We start from the raw sequence: 18,350 nt of genomic DNA on the forward strand, positions 1-18,350 counted from the left end.
TTAAATAGATGATAATTTCCGGTAGTGCTTTTTTAAACCATAGACTGTGATCCACTGGAAGGTTATGACATTAATTTAGTGGATTATGACCAGGATTCTTTAAAATGAAATAGAATATATCAGACTACATTGATGAAGAAACAATACTGTGCTGTGAAACTTCTGTTTTAAGCTGGGTGAATGTGTATACCTATAATGTAAAGAGTCACAATGTGAAATGTTTTTTCTTACCATGAATTGTTTCTTTCTAAATATGTTTGAAAGCACCTACTGCAATAGGTGCCACCCAGAAAATAATGGAAGTTGTGAACCTTCTCCTGATAACAGAATATATACACACCTATACATCTACATAATCTTATAATGTTAATTATAGTGAACCTAGCTATCATAAGAAAGCATAGGCGAAAATATTTTAAAGTCGTGCTTTCCAGTCCTTATCACACACTGTTGGGAAAATTTTATAAGAAGTATTGATCTCCAAGGTGAAATTCAAAAACCTTAAGAAGATGGGAACATTTGACAAAACAGTTTACCACTTTGCTCATGCTGAACCATAGGACTGAAAGCATTTTCTTCCTCTTTGATCAGCCAACTCCTGGTAACCCTTCAAAGCCCAGTTCAAACATTACTTCTCTGAGAACTTCCTGACTGTTGCTCTTCGCCTTGCTAGTTGGAGGTACTCAACAGATGTTTACATGAATGTGAGAATAAGTAAAATGCTTACTGAACATTTATTACAGGCAAGTGGGGATCACTGTAGTGATGAGAACAGGCTCTGAAATCAGATGCTAGAGTGGATTGTAGGCTCCTTTACTCACTAATTGTGTGAGCTTCAAAAACTAACTTCAGAGCCATGGTATGTATACACATCAGCAAAATGGGAGTATCTGCTCACAGCATTCCTGTGAGGATTAAATGAGAATATGTGTAAAGTGCTTAGTATAGAGTTCTTAGCATGTAATAAATATTCAATTAATTTTAGCTGTAATCACTGGAATATATCAACAAAATAAATGAATAGATTACATTTATGCTAAATATAGTATAAATTATAAGACTAAGTAGAGAGAGTTGAGAATTCTTAGCCTGGTAAGGGCAAATTCATTAGCCTCAAGGCATGTCCGTGGACTTCTGAAGTCTTTAAATCCAAAACAAGTTATAAGTAAAGGTTTTAGCTTAACAAATTTGAGAACATTATAATTTCATACTTTTGTTCCTTCCAGTTAGATCACAATTCAAGAATGGTTATAAAAATACACCTTCCCTGTAAATTCTCCCAGATTATCTAACATATGGAGCTAACCAAGCAAGCTAGTCAAGGGTGAGGTCAGGAAAGAAAATTTTTGAAAAGATTTTATTCAGATAAAATCTTATCACAGAACACGCAGACTGTCTACTTGCACTGCACTGCTGTAATTCATTGAATCTACGATGCCAGCAATTGTAAGACTATGATTTTACGTACCACTGCATAATATAAAATGCTGACCAACTATGACACAATACTAAGATGCCGTTTATGAGAGGCATTCCAATGCTGAAGACATTCAATGTTAAAAGGCAAATTTCAAATATTGTTTGAGATAAGATCCAGGGCTTGGACATATTCTGCTAAGTTGTTTTTCCTGCTCATTTAAATTTCTTTCTTTCTTTCTTTCTTTCTTTCTTTCTTTCTTTCTTTCTTTCTTTTTTTTTTTCTTTTCTTTCTTTCTTTCTTTTCTTCTCTTTCTTTTTTCTTCTTTCTTTCTTTCTTTCTTTCTTTCTTTCTTTCTTTCTTTCTTTTCTTTTCTTTCTTTCTCTTTCTTCTTTCAAGATTTTATTTATTTATTTGACAGAGACAGCCAGCGAGAGAGGGAACACAAGCAAGGGGAGTGGGAGAGGAAGAAGCAGGCTCCCAGAAGAGGAGCCCGATGTGGGGCTAGATCCTAGGACTCTGGGATCATGCCCTGAGCCGAAGGCAGACGCTTAACCACTGAGCCACCCAAGCGCCCCCCTGCTTATTTAAATTTTGACTTTTCTTTTTAATAAAGCTCTTATAAGCTCATCTTATGTGCCTAGAATAGCATCTTGACATAGTAAGAGGTCAAAAGATACTTAAGTAATGTTCATGGTTCAAATTAAGGGTGGTTTAGCTTTAAGAGACACAAGGTATTATAGAATGGTAAAATATTACTTTCCAAGCTTAAATAAGTGAGTGCTATTAAACTGACAATTTCTGTAACACAGGTGACTCAATTTCACAAGTTTCAGTTTTTGGTGGGAAACAAAAAGGCAAAGTCATCAGTGGCAGATTTTATTGACAAATAGATACTGTCAGGTACAAGAGCTGGCATTTCAAAGTCCTATTTACCTTTGTCTCTACAGTGTCAACCATGGTGCACGGTACACAGTGAGTATTCATAAATGCTTGTTGAATGTAGACAGTAAGCTTAACTCACTGCTAAGAATGCAACTTATGGCGTTTGTGGCTGCTTCAGATTTCAATCACAGTTCCAATTATTGCTTTCCGAAGTGACTGTAGTGTGGTGAAGGAGAGGCCAGAATGCCATGAGTTCCTGTTCGTGATCATATTTTGGGAGGCTTGTCCTTTGTAGTCCACACTGAATCTGTGGGAAGGTGTGGTCAGCAAGCACTTTGAGATAGTTTCTACAGGCCCTACAAACACAAAGGCAAAGTCATCCTCCCACCCTCTGCCCTTTTGCAGTTTTCCAGGGCAGGGGATGGCCTGGTCCCCGGGTACCTGTCATGTTACCCAGCCAGGGTGTGAAACAATAGACGGTGAATTTAGCTTATTGCTCTCCTTTAGAAACCCCACTGCTAGTTCTTATCCAGAAGAAAAGCAGGACAGAGGTGTATGGCAGCATAAAATAGACCAATTAGTCATTTTACAATAGCTTCATATTGTGATTCAGTTATTGTTTGAGATAAAATGAGTTTCTACAATGTCAGCCCATACTCTTGGCCGAATGAGCTTTTATATACATATATATGTTATATATGAAATTATGTTATATATAATATAATCTTAGATATATATTAGAGTTAAATATTTCTTTCAAATTAGGCCATTTATTGTATTAGGTCATTATTCTATTGATATCTTAGTAAATTAACACATGGTTAAAGAGTTATGATTCAATGCAAATATTCAACTGTTATGCATATATGTCAACCACTGTAATATTAAAAAATTAAAACAGAACTGTCATTACAAAAAGATATAATTCTAACATCTTTTAGTATTAATTACATTCAGAGCTGAGTGTATAAAGGTAGCTAGCTGTTAGTCAGCAACCTTTGAGCAGACTGACTAAACACAACCATTGGTAAAATCAGTGGGCTAGCCAAACCAAAAACATCAGGGGAAAGCAGTCAGAGTACAGGCATATCATCTACGAAGGAATGGCAGTGTTAGGGATTTATTTTTATCTCTGTTGCTGTTTCAAATGGATAGTTATCTTTGCTTCCCAGGTATCAAGTAGGTTAGAGAACGGTAGTGTGCAGAAAACATCTGTAGGTGGTTTGAAATTGCTTACTAATTTCAAATACTATATAATTTAGTATTTCAGACCTGATCTTCTCCCCAACCCTGCAAAAGAAAATAAGCAACTGACAAAATATTTCTGAATGCTTACAAGAAAAATTCAACCCTCTGTTCTTTTTAGTTAATGACTCCACTGCACGAGTTTTAGAGCATTATTCAAGCCTTTAAAGTTAGCAGTTAAATGCTGATTTAATCTTCAGAAGGTCACAGTGCCTTTTGGAAGACATACATTTAAAACTTGTTTGGCTGGTTATTCCTTGTTCATTCCTGGAAATGCACGTATGACTCACTATTTTACAGGAGGCACTACATGGTACTTATAGAAAATATTTCCTATTTTCAGTCCTCTTCTTTAAAAAATTTCTAAATTATATATGCCAAACTAACTTCTATTTTCTAAAGCCTCTGGGATTGCTGAGTCTGAAGTAGGCAATTAAATTAGAAAATTTTGGAACAACATTCTCATAAATACTGAGGTCTGGAATCCCACTTACTTCGACAAAGTTAACATTATTTCTCACTGCCCTGGGATAGTCATTCCCTGGACATGAGTCTCTGAGGCTGCAGGCAAGTATACTCTGCAAGGCCACCAAAGGCCAGCAGATGTGGCCATTATTTGCCGTTGAAAACCTTGCCATTTCAGTTTCCATCTGAATGACACCATAGATTTACCTTTTTGTGTATATGTATACAGATTTTAATAGGCCTTCAGGAATTTTACTTATCTATCACCAGGATATATTTTGCATCCACTGAAATCTTTGTTTAAAATGCTGATTCAGGGATGCCTGGGTGGCTCAGTAGGTTAAGTACCTACCTTCGGCTAAGGTCATGATCTCAGGGTCCTGGGATTGAGCCCCGCATCATGCTCCCTGCCCAATGGGGAGCCTGCCTCTCCCTCTGCCTGTGCTCTCTCTCTCTCTCTGACAAATAAATAAAATAAAAATAAAATAAAATAAAATGCTGATTCACAGGGATGCCTGGGTGGCTTGGTTAAGCATCTGCCAGGCTGCATCAGGCTCCTTGCTCAGCGGGGAGCCTGCTTCTCGCTCTGCTTGGTTTTCCCTCTGCCTGCCACTCCCCCTGCTTGTGCTCTCTCTCTGACAAATAAAATTTTGGGAAAAAAATGCTGATTCATACCAATCAGAAATACACACATGAGCCTTGTTCCTGACAGTGCCATTTACATAGGAGTTCAGAGTGCCGAGTTCTGGATAGGTCCTACATTATTAATTCTTTCCCGAGTACTAGTCTGTGTTTGTCAGACTCTTGAGTTCCCTGAGAGCGGAACCCATGTCTTACACTAAGCACCTAGCATGTATCTGCACACTAAGCACCTAGCAAAGTATTCAGCACCAGTAAGGACTAAAAGAATGTCTGTGCAATAAATAAGAAACAAATACAACAACAAACCTATTAGCACAACCATTGCTTAGGCACCTGTTTATAATTTATTGTGAAGAATAATTAGGTCAGTAGAGAACTACATCAGTAACAACTGCCATTACTTGAAAACAATGAGTTTACTTGCTTCCAGTACCTCTCCTTTCAAAGCTGTACCATATACTGATGAGAACTTTCCCCTGGCAGTGTGAAGACTTAGACTGTAATTACAGCTCTGTCTCTTTGAGTCTTCAGACAAGAAGGCTTCAACAAACATAAAAATACAGAGTGTAGTTTTTAAAATTTTACCGGAACACATATTTTTGGAAATTTTTCACCTGCTACATTTTCAGTATCCAGTTAAAATACGAGGCAGAACTACTGTTCTGTAAATATACAAATGGTTTGCGTAAAGCTTACCTGACAATCAAGATATGGCTTTTGGAAACCAGATGCATTATACCAATACACCCTTCTGAACATTGTAATTCAAACACTTCACTACTGTAGCCCATGTGAATCTTACCAGCTACCTTTTCAGTTAATTAGAATGATCCACAGAAATTTATAATCCTAATAAGCCTTTAGTTATGAGTATCCTAGATGTGAGGAGAACTGTGAGGATAACTGGTTGACCCATACCCTTCAGAATCCATAAGGCATTTTTGGCTGATTTATTCACCTCCTAATATTCACGAGTTTAGAAGTCATACTCAACTGCTCCCATAGATATTTCCTCATCTTTCTGAATCCAGAAAATGCCTTCAATGACTACTCAATTTACTGAGCACCATCTTTGACTAAGTGAAAGGGGTGAGCTGGAATGTGAAAGATGCAATTTACATTTTTTTATGCTATAAAAGCTGCAGGTCAACTGCAATGATAGAAATCCAGGTAGTCAATGGTTCTCAGCAATTTCACTTGTTAACAGCATACTGCTATAGTTTGTTTAATGTTCCAGGCTGCATTTATTTAGAGGAAAACTTCAACCTAAGAGAACATGTTCAGGCACAAAAGTAAATAAGCTTAAAAGCTAACCTGCCAAGACCCAAATTCTGACCTTCTAAAGACATTACTGAAGCAAAAAAAAAAAAAAAAAATCCTATAATTAGTATCAAGGAACAGCAATAACTACGCAGTGCTTAGCATCAGAGAAACAAAATACTCTTAATGGTCTCTTAATGGTCACTTTTGAAATGATATTTTAACAGTACTTCAGTTATGTTTCAAATATGCCTATATATGATACTACCATGACAGTTAATGTCTTTGATTACATTTGATGTAAAAAGACTGTATATTTGTTAGATTTGCCAAATCCTTTGCAGAAAAACTTTCGAAATTTCTGAAACACCGTGTTAAAATTTCTCATTAAGAAAAACTACCTTTTGTGGGAAATCTAAATTTAAGCCTTTAAAGCCCTCTTAAAAGTCCTGAACATTTTCCACACAGGAAAACTAAGCATACTTCTTCAGGGCTTTTAAAGCAATCAGCACAGGCAATGTTAAATTATCATGGCTCTCGAGAATAACAGAGGCGCACTGTACAGAAGACCCTCACATTTGTGGCTCTGCATATTCCCTGTAGGCTGTGCCAACCCACTCTCTCCCCTGTAATGACTCTTTGTTTTTACTAAGTCCCAAAGGGCTGGTGAGAGCTCTGAAAAGGGGNAGGGGGGGGGGGGAGGGTGGATGGAATGCAGCTGCAGGCTCAGAAACAATGCTGAGTCAATATATTTTGTTCCCAGTTAGAATAATAAAAAGGGGGCTGCGGGTGGGGGTAGGAGTGAAGGGGTAGAGGAGACAGAAAGCAAAGTAAGCAAGGTAGGGCCAAATATTCCATTGCTTTCAGTCTACAGCCTCCTGCTCCCCCCCCACTAAATCCTATAACCATTTGGGTTAAAAAAAGCTTATCTGTTAAAGTTCAAACACCCATTAAGATTTAAACCTATCAGTCATTTACATCTAAGTTATCTCTATTAGTGAACTACACCCAGGCAAGGAATGGAATAGGAAGAGGGAATGAAGCTTGCAAAGATAAACTGAGGAAGCCTGGACACAGGAGACAGGGAAGTCTGGGGAGGTAGGTAAGAGAATTCAGAAAAGGACATCCAAGGTCTCAAATCTCAACTGCCAGCTTTGCAATGGTGCCTGGGGCCTTTTGAGGGCAAATGGTGTGCCAGAGAAAACCATATTCTTTCTAAGCCTGCTAAAAGCTGCATGTGTCTGTATCAAGAGTTTGGAAGCCTGCGCACATTGGTTTCTTATTATTCAGTCTAACTTGATGCCTTTTAAGAAAATGTTCTTCTCTCTCATTTACTTCCCTTGCCTTTATGTCCTAACTGGGAAGAGAGAGAATTAAGGGAAGAGGAAGATCCCAAACAAGGTAACAGCTGCTAGTGAGGGAAAAGCAGCTCAAACCTTACTTTACTCTGCTAGGTCCTGACCTCTCCTCTCAGATAACCCTTTACTGAAAATCCTTGGAGCCCTCCAGGGTTCAGACTCAGGCTTGCCTTGGAACATCTTTCAGAGATTACTGATGCCATTAAATTTTGTGAGAAAACTTAAGCCTTAGATAAATAACCAAGACTAGTACCTCAAAAATAGTGCCAAGAGGTGCTAGGACTACCTAAAAAGCGGTAAAACAAAATGCAGAAGGTTGCTTGCTGCAATTAGGATCCCATTCATAAACACTCAGTTACTAGGGGAGAAAAGAAAGAACTTCATTCATTGTAAAGCTATCATGTAGAAGCAGAGCTCTGACATATACACACAAACATCTCCTTCAAGTTAGCATTATTTAGAAGTACTCTTAGCTGGTATTGAATGATACAATTAAAATTCTTGACTCTTGAAATGTTTTTGAGTTATAAAGTTTAGAAAGACTGCATTGATTTACACTGAATTTTTGCATTTTGTGACATGATAAACAAAGATTCACAAATGTAGATTTATAATAAGCTGGAATATGATCTCCCTCCCTCAGCTTGCCTTTTTTCTAGCCCTCTAAAATCCATTTACAGATATTCCAAATCTCCATACTACAGTCAATATATAGACACAAATTCAGAAATGCATATTAAGGGATGGAATAATTAAGACTTTTTATTAATATTAAATATTAATAGTAATAATTAAAAGATAATACTGACATTACTGTAAAGTTTATCATCTATTATAAACACAAAATTCATAGGTATATTTTATTAGGAGTTATCATTTATAATGCTTTTAAATATAGCAATAAAATACACAAAACTTACTCTGTGTACTGAAAAAACTCAATTTTTGATTTATACATTTCTTAGTATGTACAACCAAAGAAATTAAGTCTACAGACAGCAAAAGTTCATCAATAGTAACAACAATCACATAATCATAACTTGACTGAAATTAACAATTCCTTATGGTTGCTTAACTGTGGTAAAAAATATTCTCATAATACTATGACATATATTATACTTCAAAAAAGGGTAAAAAATGTAATTATTCATGATTTGGGGGAAAAAAACTACTCTTCAGTAAGTATATCTGAATTACCTTTTAAATAAATCAGGAAAAGATAATTCAGGTGTATTAGTGTGTCTGAAATTTACATTTAGTTATAAAGTTCACAAAATATGAGTGACCTTATATTGAGGCACAAGTGAAAACAAATTTTAAGGGTTTAAAGATAACAGTATATAAGAAGAATATTAGATTTTCTTGCAGAATCAACAAGAGTACTCACCCCTTGGAGCCCTTGGAACTGAATCGAAGGTCGAAAAGGAATTAAATTCTATTAAAAGAAACATAAGAAACAAACAGGTCAACCTTCGTTACTGTGTCACAGAACTAAATGTTTAAACTTTAAATCTGTGCATCTGGTCAGTGTTATAGTCTGTGAAAATCTTTTCATTATATAACTAGGTTTACATATCATCGTATTAAGATGCCTTAATGAACAAGATCATACTGTTGACATTTCTCTGAATCACACAACCACAGGTATATTGTGGCAATGTAGTCAGGTTTTTGAAAATGATGCAATTTGGCAAAAAATGATTAGTATACTAATTCAATTTCACATTAAAAAAACGTATTTTTGGTTAGTTTTTTGATATGTTTTTTTTTTTTTAAAGATTTTATTTATTTATTCGACAGAGATAGAGACAGCCAGCGAGAGAGGGAACACAAGCAGGGGAAGTGGGAGAGGAAGAAGCAGGCTCATAGCAGAGGAGCCTGATGTGGGGCTCGATCCCATAACGCCAGGATCACGCCCTGAGCCAAAGGCAGACGCTTAACCGCTGTGCCACCCAGGCGCCCCTTGATATGTTTTTAAAAGGCTAGGGGGAGGGTAGAGATAATTAGGGGAACTTTATAAAACTCTAACAGGATACTATAAATAGAAAATTAAAAGTATTTGATAATGAACTGTGGTTTCCAGTTTCTCACATTTTACCATAGGTTAGTTTCTAGTTGAGGGTCAAACATGTTACCAGTTTTCTTATAAGATTTTCACCAAGAGAATATAATTTCTAGAACAATATTTTGTTTTATAACAAGCTTTGTCCTCCTCATAACTTTAATATTTTTGTCATAGAGTTGTGCATTTAGAAGAAATACTTTAAGTATCTACCATAGTCTCAGGCATGATTTCCTATATCTGAAGTCACCAGTATGTTTTTCTAGGGAATGCTTTTTCCAAACTCCTTTGAGGCTGGTTATAACTTCCTCCCTTATTCTCTGCAACTCAAAAGCTGTCTTCGGCTCAGCACTGGAATTTGAAATTCTCTGTCGATTTCATCAATTCTTCTTGTCAAACAAATGCTAACTTTTCTCAATTGTCAAATTGCTCCCTTCTCCTTGGATATCACAGCTTCTTTACACAGAGACACCAGTCCTCTTAGCTCTTTTATCATGCCTTTCATTTCAAAAGCTGGGGCCCTTCACTTTGCTCTTTCTACATCCACTCGCTCCTGGAGGCTCACTTTGCCTGTTTGGTGATGACTCTGAATCTCTTCTCTATTTGTCAACTCCCTTCTCTCCACAGCCTAGTACTTATCATTGTCTAGGGACATTTTGCATTAGAAACTCGAGGACAGCAAAACAGGCAAATGCTATACTAACTTCCCTTCCCTACTCCTCCCTCAACCAAACTAGCACCTCTTTCCTACTTTTCTGGCAAGCATATGTCTATCTTTTTGGTTTTCTGGGCTCACAACCTTAAATTAATTTACAGGCTCTTTTCCCTTACCCCTAATATTCTGTTAGGCCATTATACACTGCTAGAATTACAGAATTCTGATTCACAGAATACAGTCAAGGCCTATTCCCCATAGGCCACGTGTGCCATTAATAACTAAGCTGGGACCAGCACCCAGGGCTCAATCCTCCTACTCTGCCATGCCGATCTTCTTCTACCACCTTGTTCTCCATACACATCTGCTATGGGAGACTCAGGAGCATGGTGGGGACCCATTCCTTTATCCCAGAGTTTACATGTTAGTTGGGGAATATGTGAGAATGATTAAATACTACGCTAAGTACAATGGGGAGGTGCAGTAAGAATTCTCAAAAAGGAGAGAAGAATATGGGTTAGAAGAAATAATTGGAAAAGCCAGAGGGCTTATGGAAAAGTGGATCTTAGTAGCAATTTTGAAAAGACAAACTCAAGGGAAAGGGAATGTCCTGAGCAGAAAAGCAAGGAGACAGGAATGGATATCGTGTGAGCAAAGGGCAGGTCTGCTTGTGTGTACAGAGTTCTTTCACACTTGAAACAGAACACAAAGGATGAGAACTGGACCTGGCGATCCCTGCCTAATCTTTCCTTGACCTCAAAATTTGTCTTCAGTTTTGGCTTCTATACACTACAGGATAAATAGGACAGTAATTTAAATTTTAGATCTCAGGATTTCAAAAGGTTTATCACCCTGTGAAATAACCCTGCCCTGATTTCTTCTATTACCCCCTCAGAGATGGCCTTTAAGTCTTGCCTTTGACATGATAAACAATTGAAGGGGCTTCTAATTTTTGGCACAACAAAGTGAGTTGCTGAAAGAAGTGTTCCAGGGAAAGCAGCTCTTTCCGTCTTGTGTAAGAAAGAGGGAGAGAGATGGATTGGGGCTAGGGAAAAGGATTAGACACCAGCTCTGGAGGATGCTTTATTTAGAAATACTCTAGTGATAAGGCCCAAATTAGTATGACTTCATCCAGAGCCAACAGGAAAGGAGATGGTGGAATGAGCAGACTTTCCCAAGAAAGAATGATAAAATGTACTGAAAACTTGAATATCAGGCACCAAAGAAAAATGAAGCAAAGATGGCTTCACAGCTCCGAATCTTCATCTTCAGCCAGTCAGCTCCAGATTCCCTCAAATTAGGCTCTTAGTCTCTGTTTTGAAAACCTCTGGACTGTTTCAGGCTCCTAAACAGGCCCCTATCACTGAACACCTAGATAAAGGCCTTCCTTCTTCCCTTCAATTCCTTCCAAATACTGCCCATCATTCAAAGAACTAACAGAAGCCCTCTTGGATACCATCTCAGCATGTCACACAGGCTGCAGTGGGTTCCTCCCCAATGGGTTCTATCAGAGCAAAGCAAACTCCTCCACATGGAAAAGAGACCTATCACCTACAGGACCAACCAGTTTCATCTTCTACTCTCTCCCAACAGTGTGCCTCAGCTGTGTTAACCCTTTTGGTTTTGTAAACAGCTTCCTATTTAAGATTTTATTTTTAAGTAATCTCTACATCCAGTGTGGGGCTCAAACTCATAACCCCAAGATGAAGAGTCACATGCTCCAGTGACGGAACCAGCCAGGCACTCCTTCCTATTTCTACTTCCTTCCTTTTCTTCAAGCTGGCATGCCTTCCCAACACTATTTTGTTAATCCATAGTAATAACTTACTTAACATTCAAGTTTAAGATTAGTTTCTTCAGGTAGGCCTTTCTTTGGATAAATCAGGAATCAAGACTCAATGGGTTTAAGCACCCAAGGCAGGTAAAGTGAAAGAGACTGATGTAAAGCAACATGGAGTGTCAAGTACCTGGAGAATAAATGCCCAACTGAGAAAGGATTCAAATTTTAAAATGTTAAACCTTTCCCAGCCAAACCAAAGACTGATACCACCATTTTGCTAACTCTGAACTATGCTCACTTTGAGTTAACTATCCTTAGCTGTTGTTTTTCCAGATGCCTTTGTCTAGGGTTCCACTACATTGGGGATGCATTATTTTCAAAGGCTGTCTTACTCCTAGTTGTAAGGATAGGTTAAACACATATTTAACTTAAAAAAGTATTATCTACATTATGCTCAGCTAAAGAAAAAATCTATTGTAAAATCATTTTGGTCATGTTTCTTTATACTACTTTATAGCAGTATGTTACTATACACATCTACTTTACAGATTACTATTCATTGTTGTATAGACAAAATAATACAACCACACTTTACGTTAGTTTAGGAACTTTCAAGAGTAATTTTGACTTTAATCAGTTTGTTTCAGGACTTGAATTCAGAACCTAACCTTCTGATATGCTTACAGTTCTATCTGTATTGCTTGATTTCTCAACAGAAATGATAATTTTTGTTTACATAGTTTTGTAATGTACAGGGCATTTTTATATCCATTGTCTCAAATGAGCCTCCTAAAACCAGCCCTGGGTGGTAGGAAGGCATCATTATCGCCCATTTCAGAGGGAGGTAAATGAGTCTCTAACAGGTAAAGGGTATTGCTCAGGAACACCAAGCTAGTGATTAGCAAAGCTGGGCTTCAAAGCCAGCCCTCTGAATCCTAAACACAGAACACTTTCCTTCTCTTGCCTGTGAAACAGGTTACCTCCCAGTGCTGAACATTTAAAAGTCCTTAACTTCTCATTCAGTTCTGGCATTTTTTTTTTTCTTCTCTTTTCTTTTCTTTCTTTTTTTTCCGTGGCATTTTGTTTCCAAGGAAAATGAATTTCATAAAATCATTACAATTTCCAGACTTCAGTTTCTGATTAAATAAAAACTAAACAATGACTTTTGTTTTTTGCTATAAGGACCATGTATAACAAAGGAACATATATAAATATACGTTCTCATTCCTCATTTAAAAAGTAATAAAACTCTCTTGTATGGAATAGTTACGGGTGCTTAGCCAAATAGGACAAACTAAGATCCTTGTTACTAAAAAACTCCTTTAAGATTATCTGACAACCCAGAAGAGAAAAATACATGAAAGAAGCACCAAAGCTTTATTGATTTCAATTCCAATTTTAGACAAGAAGATGTTAGTAAATTACCAGATGTTACTAGTTCTAGATGCTTTAAATATGCAACAAGAGGAGACAGCTAGAACTCTATACCACTTATTATGCATCTGACCACTGTGTTAATGGGGTAGCTGCCAGGAATGAATTCTAAAAGTCAATACCATTATAAGCAAATGTTTCATCCATGTTACCTTTTTGTCTAAATGTTCTTTAGCCTAAGTTTAATTGCACAAACATGACCTCAACTCATTATATAAATATTTTTAATTCAATTTTAAAAGCCAACATAATTATAGTGATAAGGCATGTTTTAAAATAAATGTTTAACTAAGTACATTCTCATTACAAATGAATTTCAACAAGGGCTTCAACTTTTGATTTGTAGCTTTAATTAAATATTTGCACCAAGTAGCTTTTTTGAAAATCAAGTAACTCTAGAGTTTAACTGAATAGTAGTTGAGCTATAAGTAAGAGTGATCTGGTATCTTCTTCCAGCCAAGAAACACAAAACAGACTGAAATTGGCTAGGGACTCTCCTTTTGACAAATGTTTCAACAACCTCATAAAGGTGGTGTTCTGTAGTCAAAAAGTTCTGTTAAACTCTTAGTTGTCTGACTCTTTTTAGAGCTCCTTGAATTAACCCTCTGTATCTCTTAGGAAATATAAGACTTTCTTAAGCATGGAAATGTAGGCAATACTAAAATGCTCAAAAGTTTCATTATACTCTTGACATTTGCCATTACAAGGCAATTCTACTGCAACAAAAATTGCTCTATGACCAAAGAAATCTATGTTCATTTCTAGAAATGATTCCTCACATCAGGACTATAAAAGTAACATGTAATTTACTAAGTAATGTTATTACGTAATCTTAAGTTTGCTGAGTAATATTAATTTCTGACATGATACTTAGAGGGTGGGAGAGAAGGAGCAAAGCTAAGGTTTTCTGGGATTGACTAAAAGAAAGTTATTTATCCTATAAAAGTTATTGTAACTATCTCTTGATTATTTACATACTACTTATCTATGTAGACAAATTAAATCTATGGTTATTTTTACTTTATCAACCACCACTGGTTTTATGACTATACAAACATAACAAATAGCATTCTGGGCCTAGAGAAGAGTGATTTTTCTAAGAAACACACTACAGAGATCTAACTTTATTCCCTCAGATTAGATATATTCTTGAAACATCTTCAGCTTTCCTTGTGAACCCATCATGGAACTCTGACTTAACTACAAGTTAACTTCAACTATTTAATCAATCAACAGGCATTTATTAAATACTTGGTATTTATCTGAGTGTCTAAGCTGCATTATAAGTCATGACAAAGATAGTGCAAAAAAATTTCCAAAGTCAAATATAATTTTGGAACTTTGCCAAAACCAGAAAGCCTTCTAGAAATGGTGATGGGTCAAGTCATTGCTTTAAGTGGCATTGCTTATAGCTACTTAGTTACTATTTACTGAGTGCTTAAAACATGTCAGACACTATTATCTTTTCTACTATCACCTCCAGGAATTCTGAGAACACTTTTGTGGGGTAGATATTATTATTTCCAATTCTCAGGTAAGTCCTATGCATTACCAAAGGTTACACAGCTAGTAAGTGGCCTGGGACTTAAACCCACCCGGTCTCAATTTAAGAAATGTGGTCTTACCCACCACTTTACACGGCTAGCCTCTCCTGACACTCCTAAACAATGATTATATAAAATGTGAAACATTTAAAAGTTAGAAAATTGAGAATTGATAAGAACTTGTAAGCACTGACAGTTTGGTTCTGCACTATAGCTAGCACCTAGATTAAGGAAAATATCAGGTACTTGAATTTATTGTCACACAAGTAAATAATAAAAAGTATTTATGATTTTCCTTGGGATACAGTTTCTATAAAAGATCATCTTTCTTTCTTAAAAGAAGTACTATACCATTTTAATAACTTGTTTATGTTTTTTTTTAATTTAGAAAGTCATTTTATTCTGTTCTTAAAAACATTACCTTATAGAGAAACCAAAGACTACTTAATAATCATATTTTAACCACTGTAATAAAAAAATAGCTAGGCAGGGAAAAAAGACGCACAAAGAAAATTGGAGCTAAAGCAGGAAATAGTGCAGGAAATCAGTCACTTGATTCTGAAGAATTCAAATATTTTTAGCTCTTGTCAAAAGCTGGTAACGTTTAGAGTGACAGCATGAATGTAAAATTTATTGGTAACTGATAATCCAAAGCTACCTTAAACAGTGTCTCCTTCTTGCCCCAATATTTTATTAGATGCTAAAAAAGAGTCACCAGTTTCACAAAATCTCACATTTTGCTTTGTGAATCAATCCAAACTCACACATTATGAGAAACTTCTTACAAACCTGGCAGAACCAGATTAAGTGCATGTGCAATAAAGAATAGTGTATTTCTATCATTACAGCATAGACTGTAGAATGAAATAGACATAGAATGAAATATAAAAGGACTGCCAAAACCATAGTGAGAAGAGGTCAAAAGCCTAATTTATTTAACACAATCCTTGCTGTGAAAGATAGCTTCTGGAAAACTGTAACTATATGATGCAGGCCAAATTAAAATACACACACACACACACACACACCTTATATCTTACTATTTCAAACAGTTCTTTAAGAAACGTGGAAGGCAAAATCCAAACTGAAGAATCAGCTAAAAAGTTAGTTACTGTGAACCAGGCTTTAAAACAACAATACTCGAAGCATAATATCCCATCATTTTTTTCTTTTTTTTCTGAGAAGGCTTCGTGATTATATAGAAAGCTTACATGTCTAATCTGACTATAAATGCAAATGAAGATTTCTTCCTTGGGATCATAATCTCTGGAACATAAGGAGAAGCAGTAAAATGAATGTGGAATGGAAGACTGAGATTATTTTTAAAGTACAAGACATTTATAAAATAAATCACCTAAAGCATTTTTACAAAGGGAGCCATAAAGTTTGAAATCAGGAAACTACATGAGCATACTAAATGTTTTTAAAAGATCACTGGCTGCTGTGTAGAGAAGCATGGACTATGGGGGTAAGAATGGAAGCTTGGAAGCTAGTTGAAGTCCGTGGAAATCCTTGACAGATGACTGGGACTGGAGTAGTCGTGAAGGATGGGGTTAGATTTTGGATGTTTGGAGATTCACAGGACTTGCTGACAGATCTAGTAAGTCAAGAAATGAGACAAATCAAGAAATACTAGTCAATTACTAAGCAACTGGTGACAGGTACAGCCACTTACTGAGATGGGGCACACTTCTGAAGATGTAGGTGTGAGGAGTGAAATCAAGAATTCTGTTTGGATTTGTTAAAACTCAAATGCCTGTTAAACTTTGATAAGGAGATGAAGTGTTGTAAATAAGTGCCTGGAGTTGGAGGAAGGTCAGAGTTGGAGATCAATATTTGGAAGGCATTAACATATAGATGACATTTAAATCCATAAGACTAAATGAGCTTACCTAGAGAGAATGAATAGATAAAGAGAAGGGAGATGGGATTTCCAACATTCAAAGACCAGTCCAATAGAGGATGGTCAGCAGAGGAGACTGAGAAAGAATGGGCAGGGAGGTAGGAGGAAAATGAGCAAAGTGTTTTCATAACAGGAAGGAGTGGTTAACAGGATGGAATGCTGCCAAGGTCAGGTAAGGGAGGAACAGAGAGATGACCAATGAACTTGGCAGAGAGATGACCAATGAAGGGACCTAGTCAGGTGCAATCTCAGAGGTGTGGTGGAGACAACCCAACCAGAGTGAGCTGAGCAGAGGATGGGAGGTAAAGAAATAGACACTACTTTTCACACACATCCTTAAACAAAGTCCTTCTCTCTTTAGGTGCCCCCCTGAACAAAGACTTTATTGCAATTATTTGTTCACATGTCTGCCTGTTTCTACTAAAGCCCAAGCATTTTCTTGATGGCAGGGACCATCCAGAACTTACTCAGACATGAGTATCTCCAGTGTGTAGTTCTATGCCTGGCACATGTCAGAAAATTAGTAAGTGTTTGCTAAATGAGTATTTGGCAGTTATAATTCTGACTTCTCCCTCTTAATCTCTTAAAAAAAAAAAACCTTAAGATACTCAACTGAGTTTCTACTATATGGATATGTTTTCTGGTTCTCTGAGGCATCATGATTTCTGATAATGGAAATCAAAAGCAATGATACTAAGTAAAAGTTATTTTAAAATATGCTAACACTTAAGTTTATAGGTAAGCATATCTAGATCCTGAAGTATCTCGGTAAATCTTACCATTAAGTTTAAGCCTAGCTTCATCTTTGAATAAGATCACTGTTGAGTGGAAATTCCTCAGACAAGATTATCTCCAAGGACCATGAACTCAGCACCATACCTAGTCCATTACAATGTATATGTATAACAAAAGCCTTATGTAGTTACATTATTTTTTGTTTTGTTTTCCCCCAATGCAACTAACAACAAAAACAAAAAGAGGAGAATCAAAACACCAAAACAGAAATGGAGGTAATATGGAAGTGAAGACATTGACTCTTTCAAGGCCTCCAGAATCATTTCAGAATGATGCTTGAAATGTACATCTAGGCACTTTACATAGTTACTTAATGTTTCAATAATCACTAGGGATAGTAATCACAGAGGGTCTAATCTTCATGTTATAATCAAATTATATTTTCATATTATATGTGCTTGATGATGGTCTGAAGTGCAATTTATAGAGATGGTTATTAAATAAAGTGTATAAAAATACAAAAAAATCCCTATGCAAAAGCCAAAATTTCTTCCACTTAATTTCAGCTTCTTCCCAAGTATCACCAATACCCCAAATTTCCATCCAAATGTCAGAGTTAATTNTAACGCCGGGATCACGCCCTGAGCCGAAGGCAGACGCTTAACCGCTGTGCCACCCAGGCGCCCCTCCAAATATACTTCTTAAATATAAAAACACTCAATCAAATCTAAGTCTCTTGGTCACCAAAGACTGAATGTTCACTAAAATGGTACCCATCATCTTTATCTCCCCTGTGCCCACCCCACTCTCCCAACTGCTTCTGATCCCCCCTTTTTTTTTTTACTAAGAATACCTCTAGTGCTGATGGTTAGAAATCTCAATTCAATCCCATTTCTTTCAAAATCTGTTAAAATCTACAGATTGTATTCCCAAAAGCATCCCAATTAGATTCCAAGCATCTCTAG

General features: G+C 36.6%; 1 protein-coding gene across 3 annotated transcripts in view; it reads right to left on the minus strand.

Moving 5' to 3' along the window:
• ELL2 (elongation factor for RNA polymerase II 2) overlaps positions 1 to 18,350 on the minus strand; it is a 70,447-nt gene that overhangs the window by 45,010 nt on the left and 7,087 nt on the right. The window contains exons 2-3 of one of the 3 annotated variants that reach the window (XM_034656531.1): positions 8,660 to 8,707; positions 2,354 to 2,658 (exon numbers count right to left, since the gene is read on the minus strand). In XM_034656531.1, the coding sequence (XP_034512422.1) occupies positions 2,354 to 2,404 (51 nt within the window). In that variant the 5' untranslated portion in view covers positions 2,405 to 2,658; positions 8,660 to 8,707. The remainder of the gene's footprint in view (positions 1 to 2,353; positions 2,659 to 8,659; positions 8,708 to 18,350) is intronic. The other 2 variants (XM_034656532.1, XM_034656530.1) reach the window with 2 other exon arrangements.

This window comes from Ailuropoda melanoleuca, chromosome 3 (assembly GCF_002007445.2).
Source record: "Ailuropoda melanoleuca isolate Jingjing chromosome 3, ASM200744v2, whole genome shotgun sequence".
NCBI classification, from domain to species: domain Eukaryota; kingdom Metazoa; phylum Chordata; class Mammalia; order Carnivora; family Ursidae; genus Ailuropoda; species Ailuropoda melanoleuca.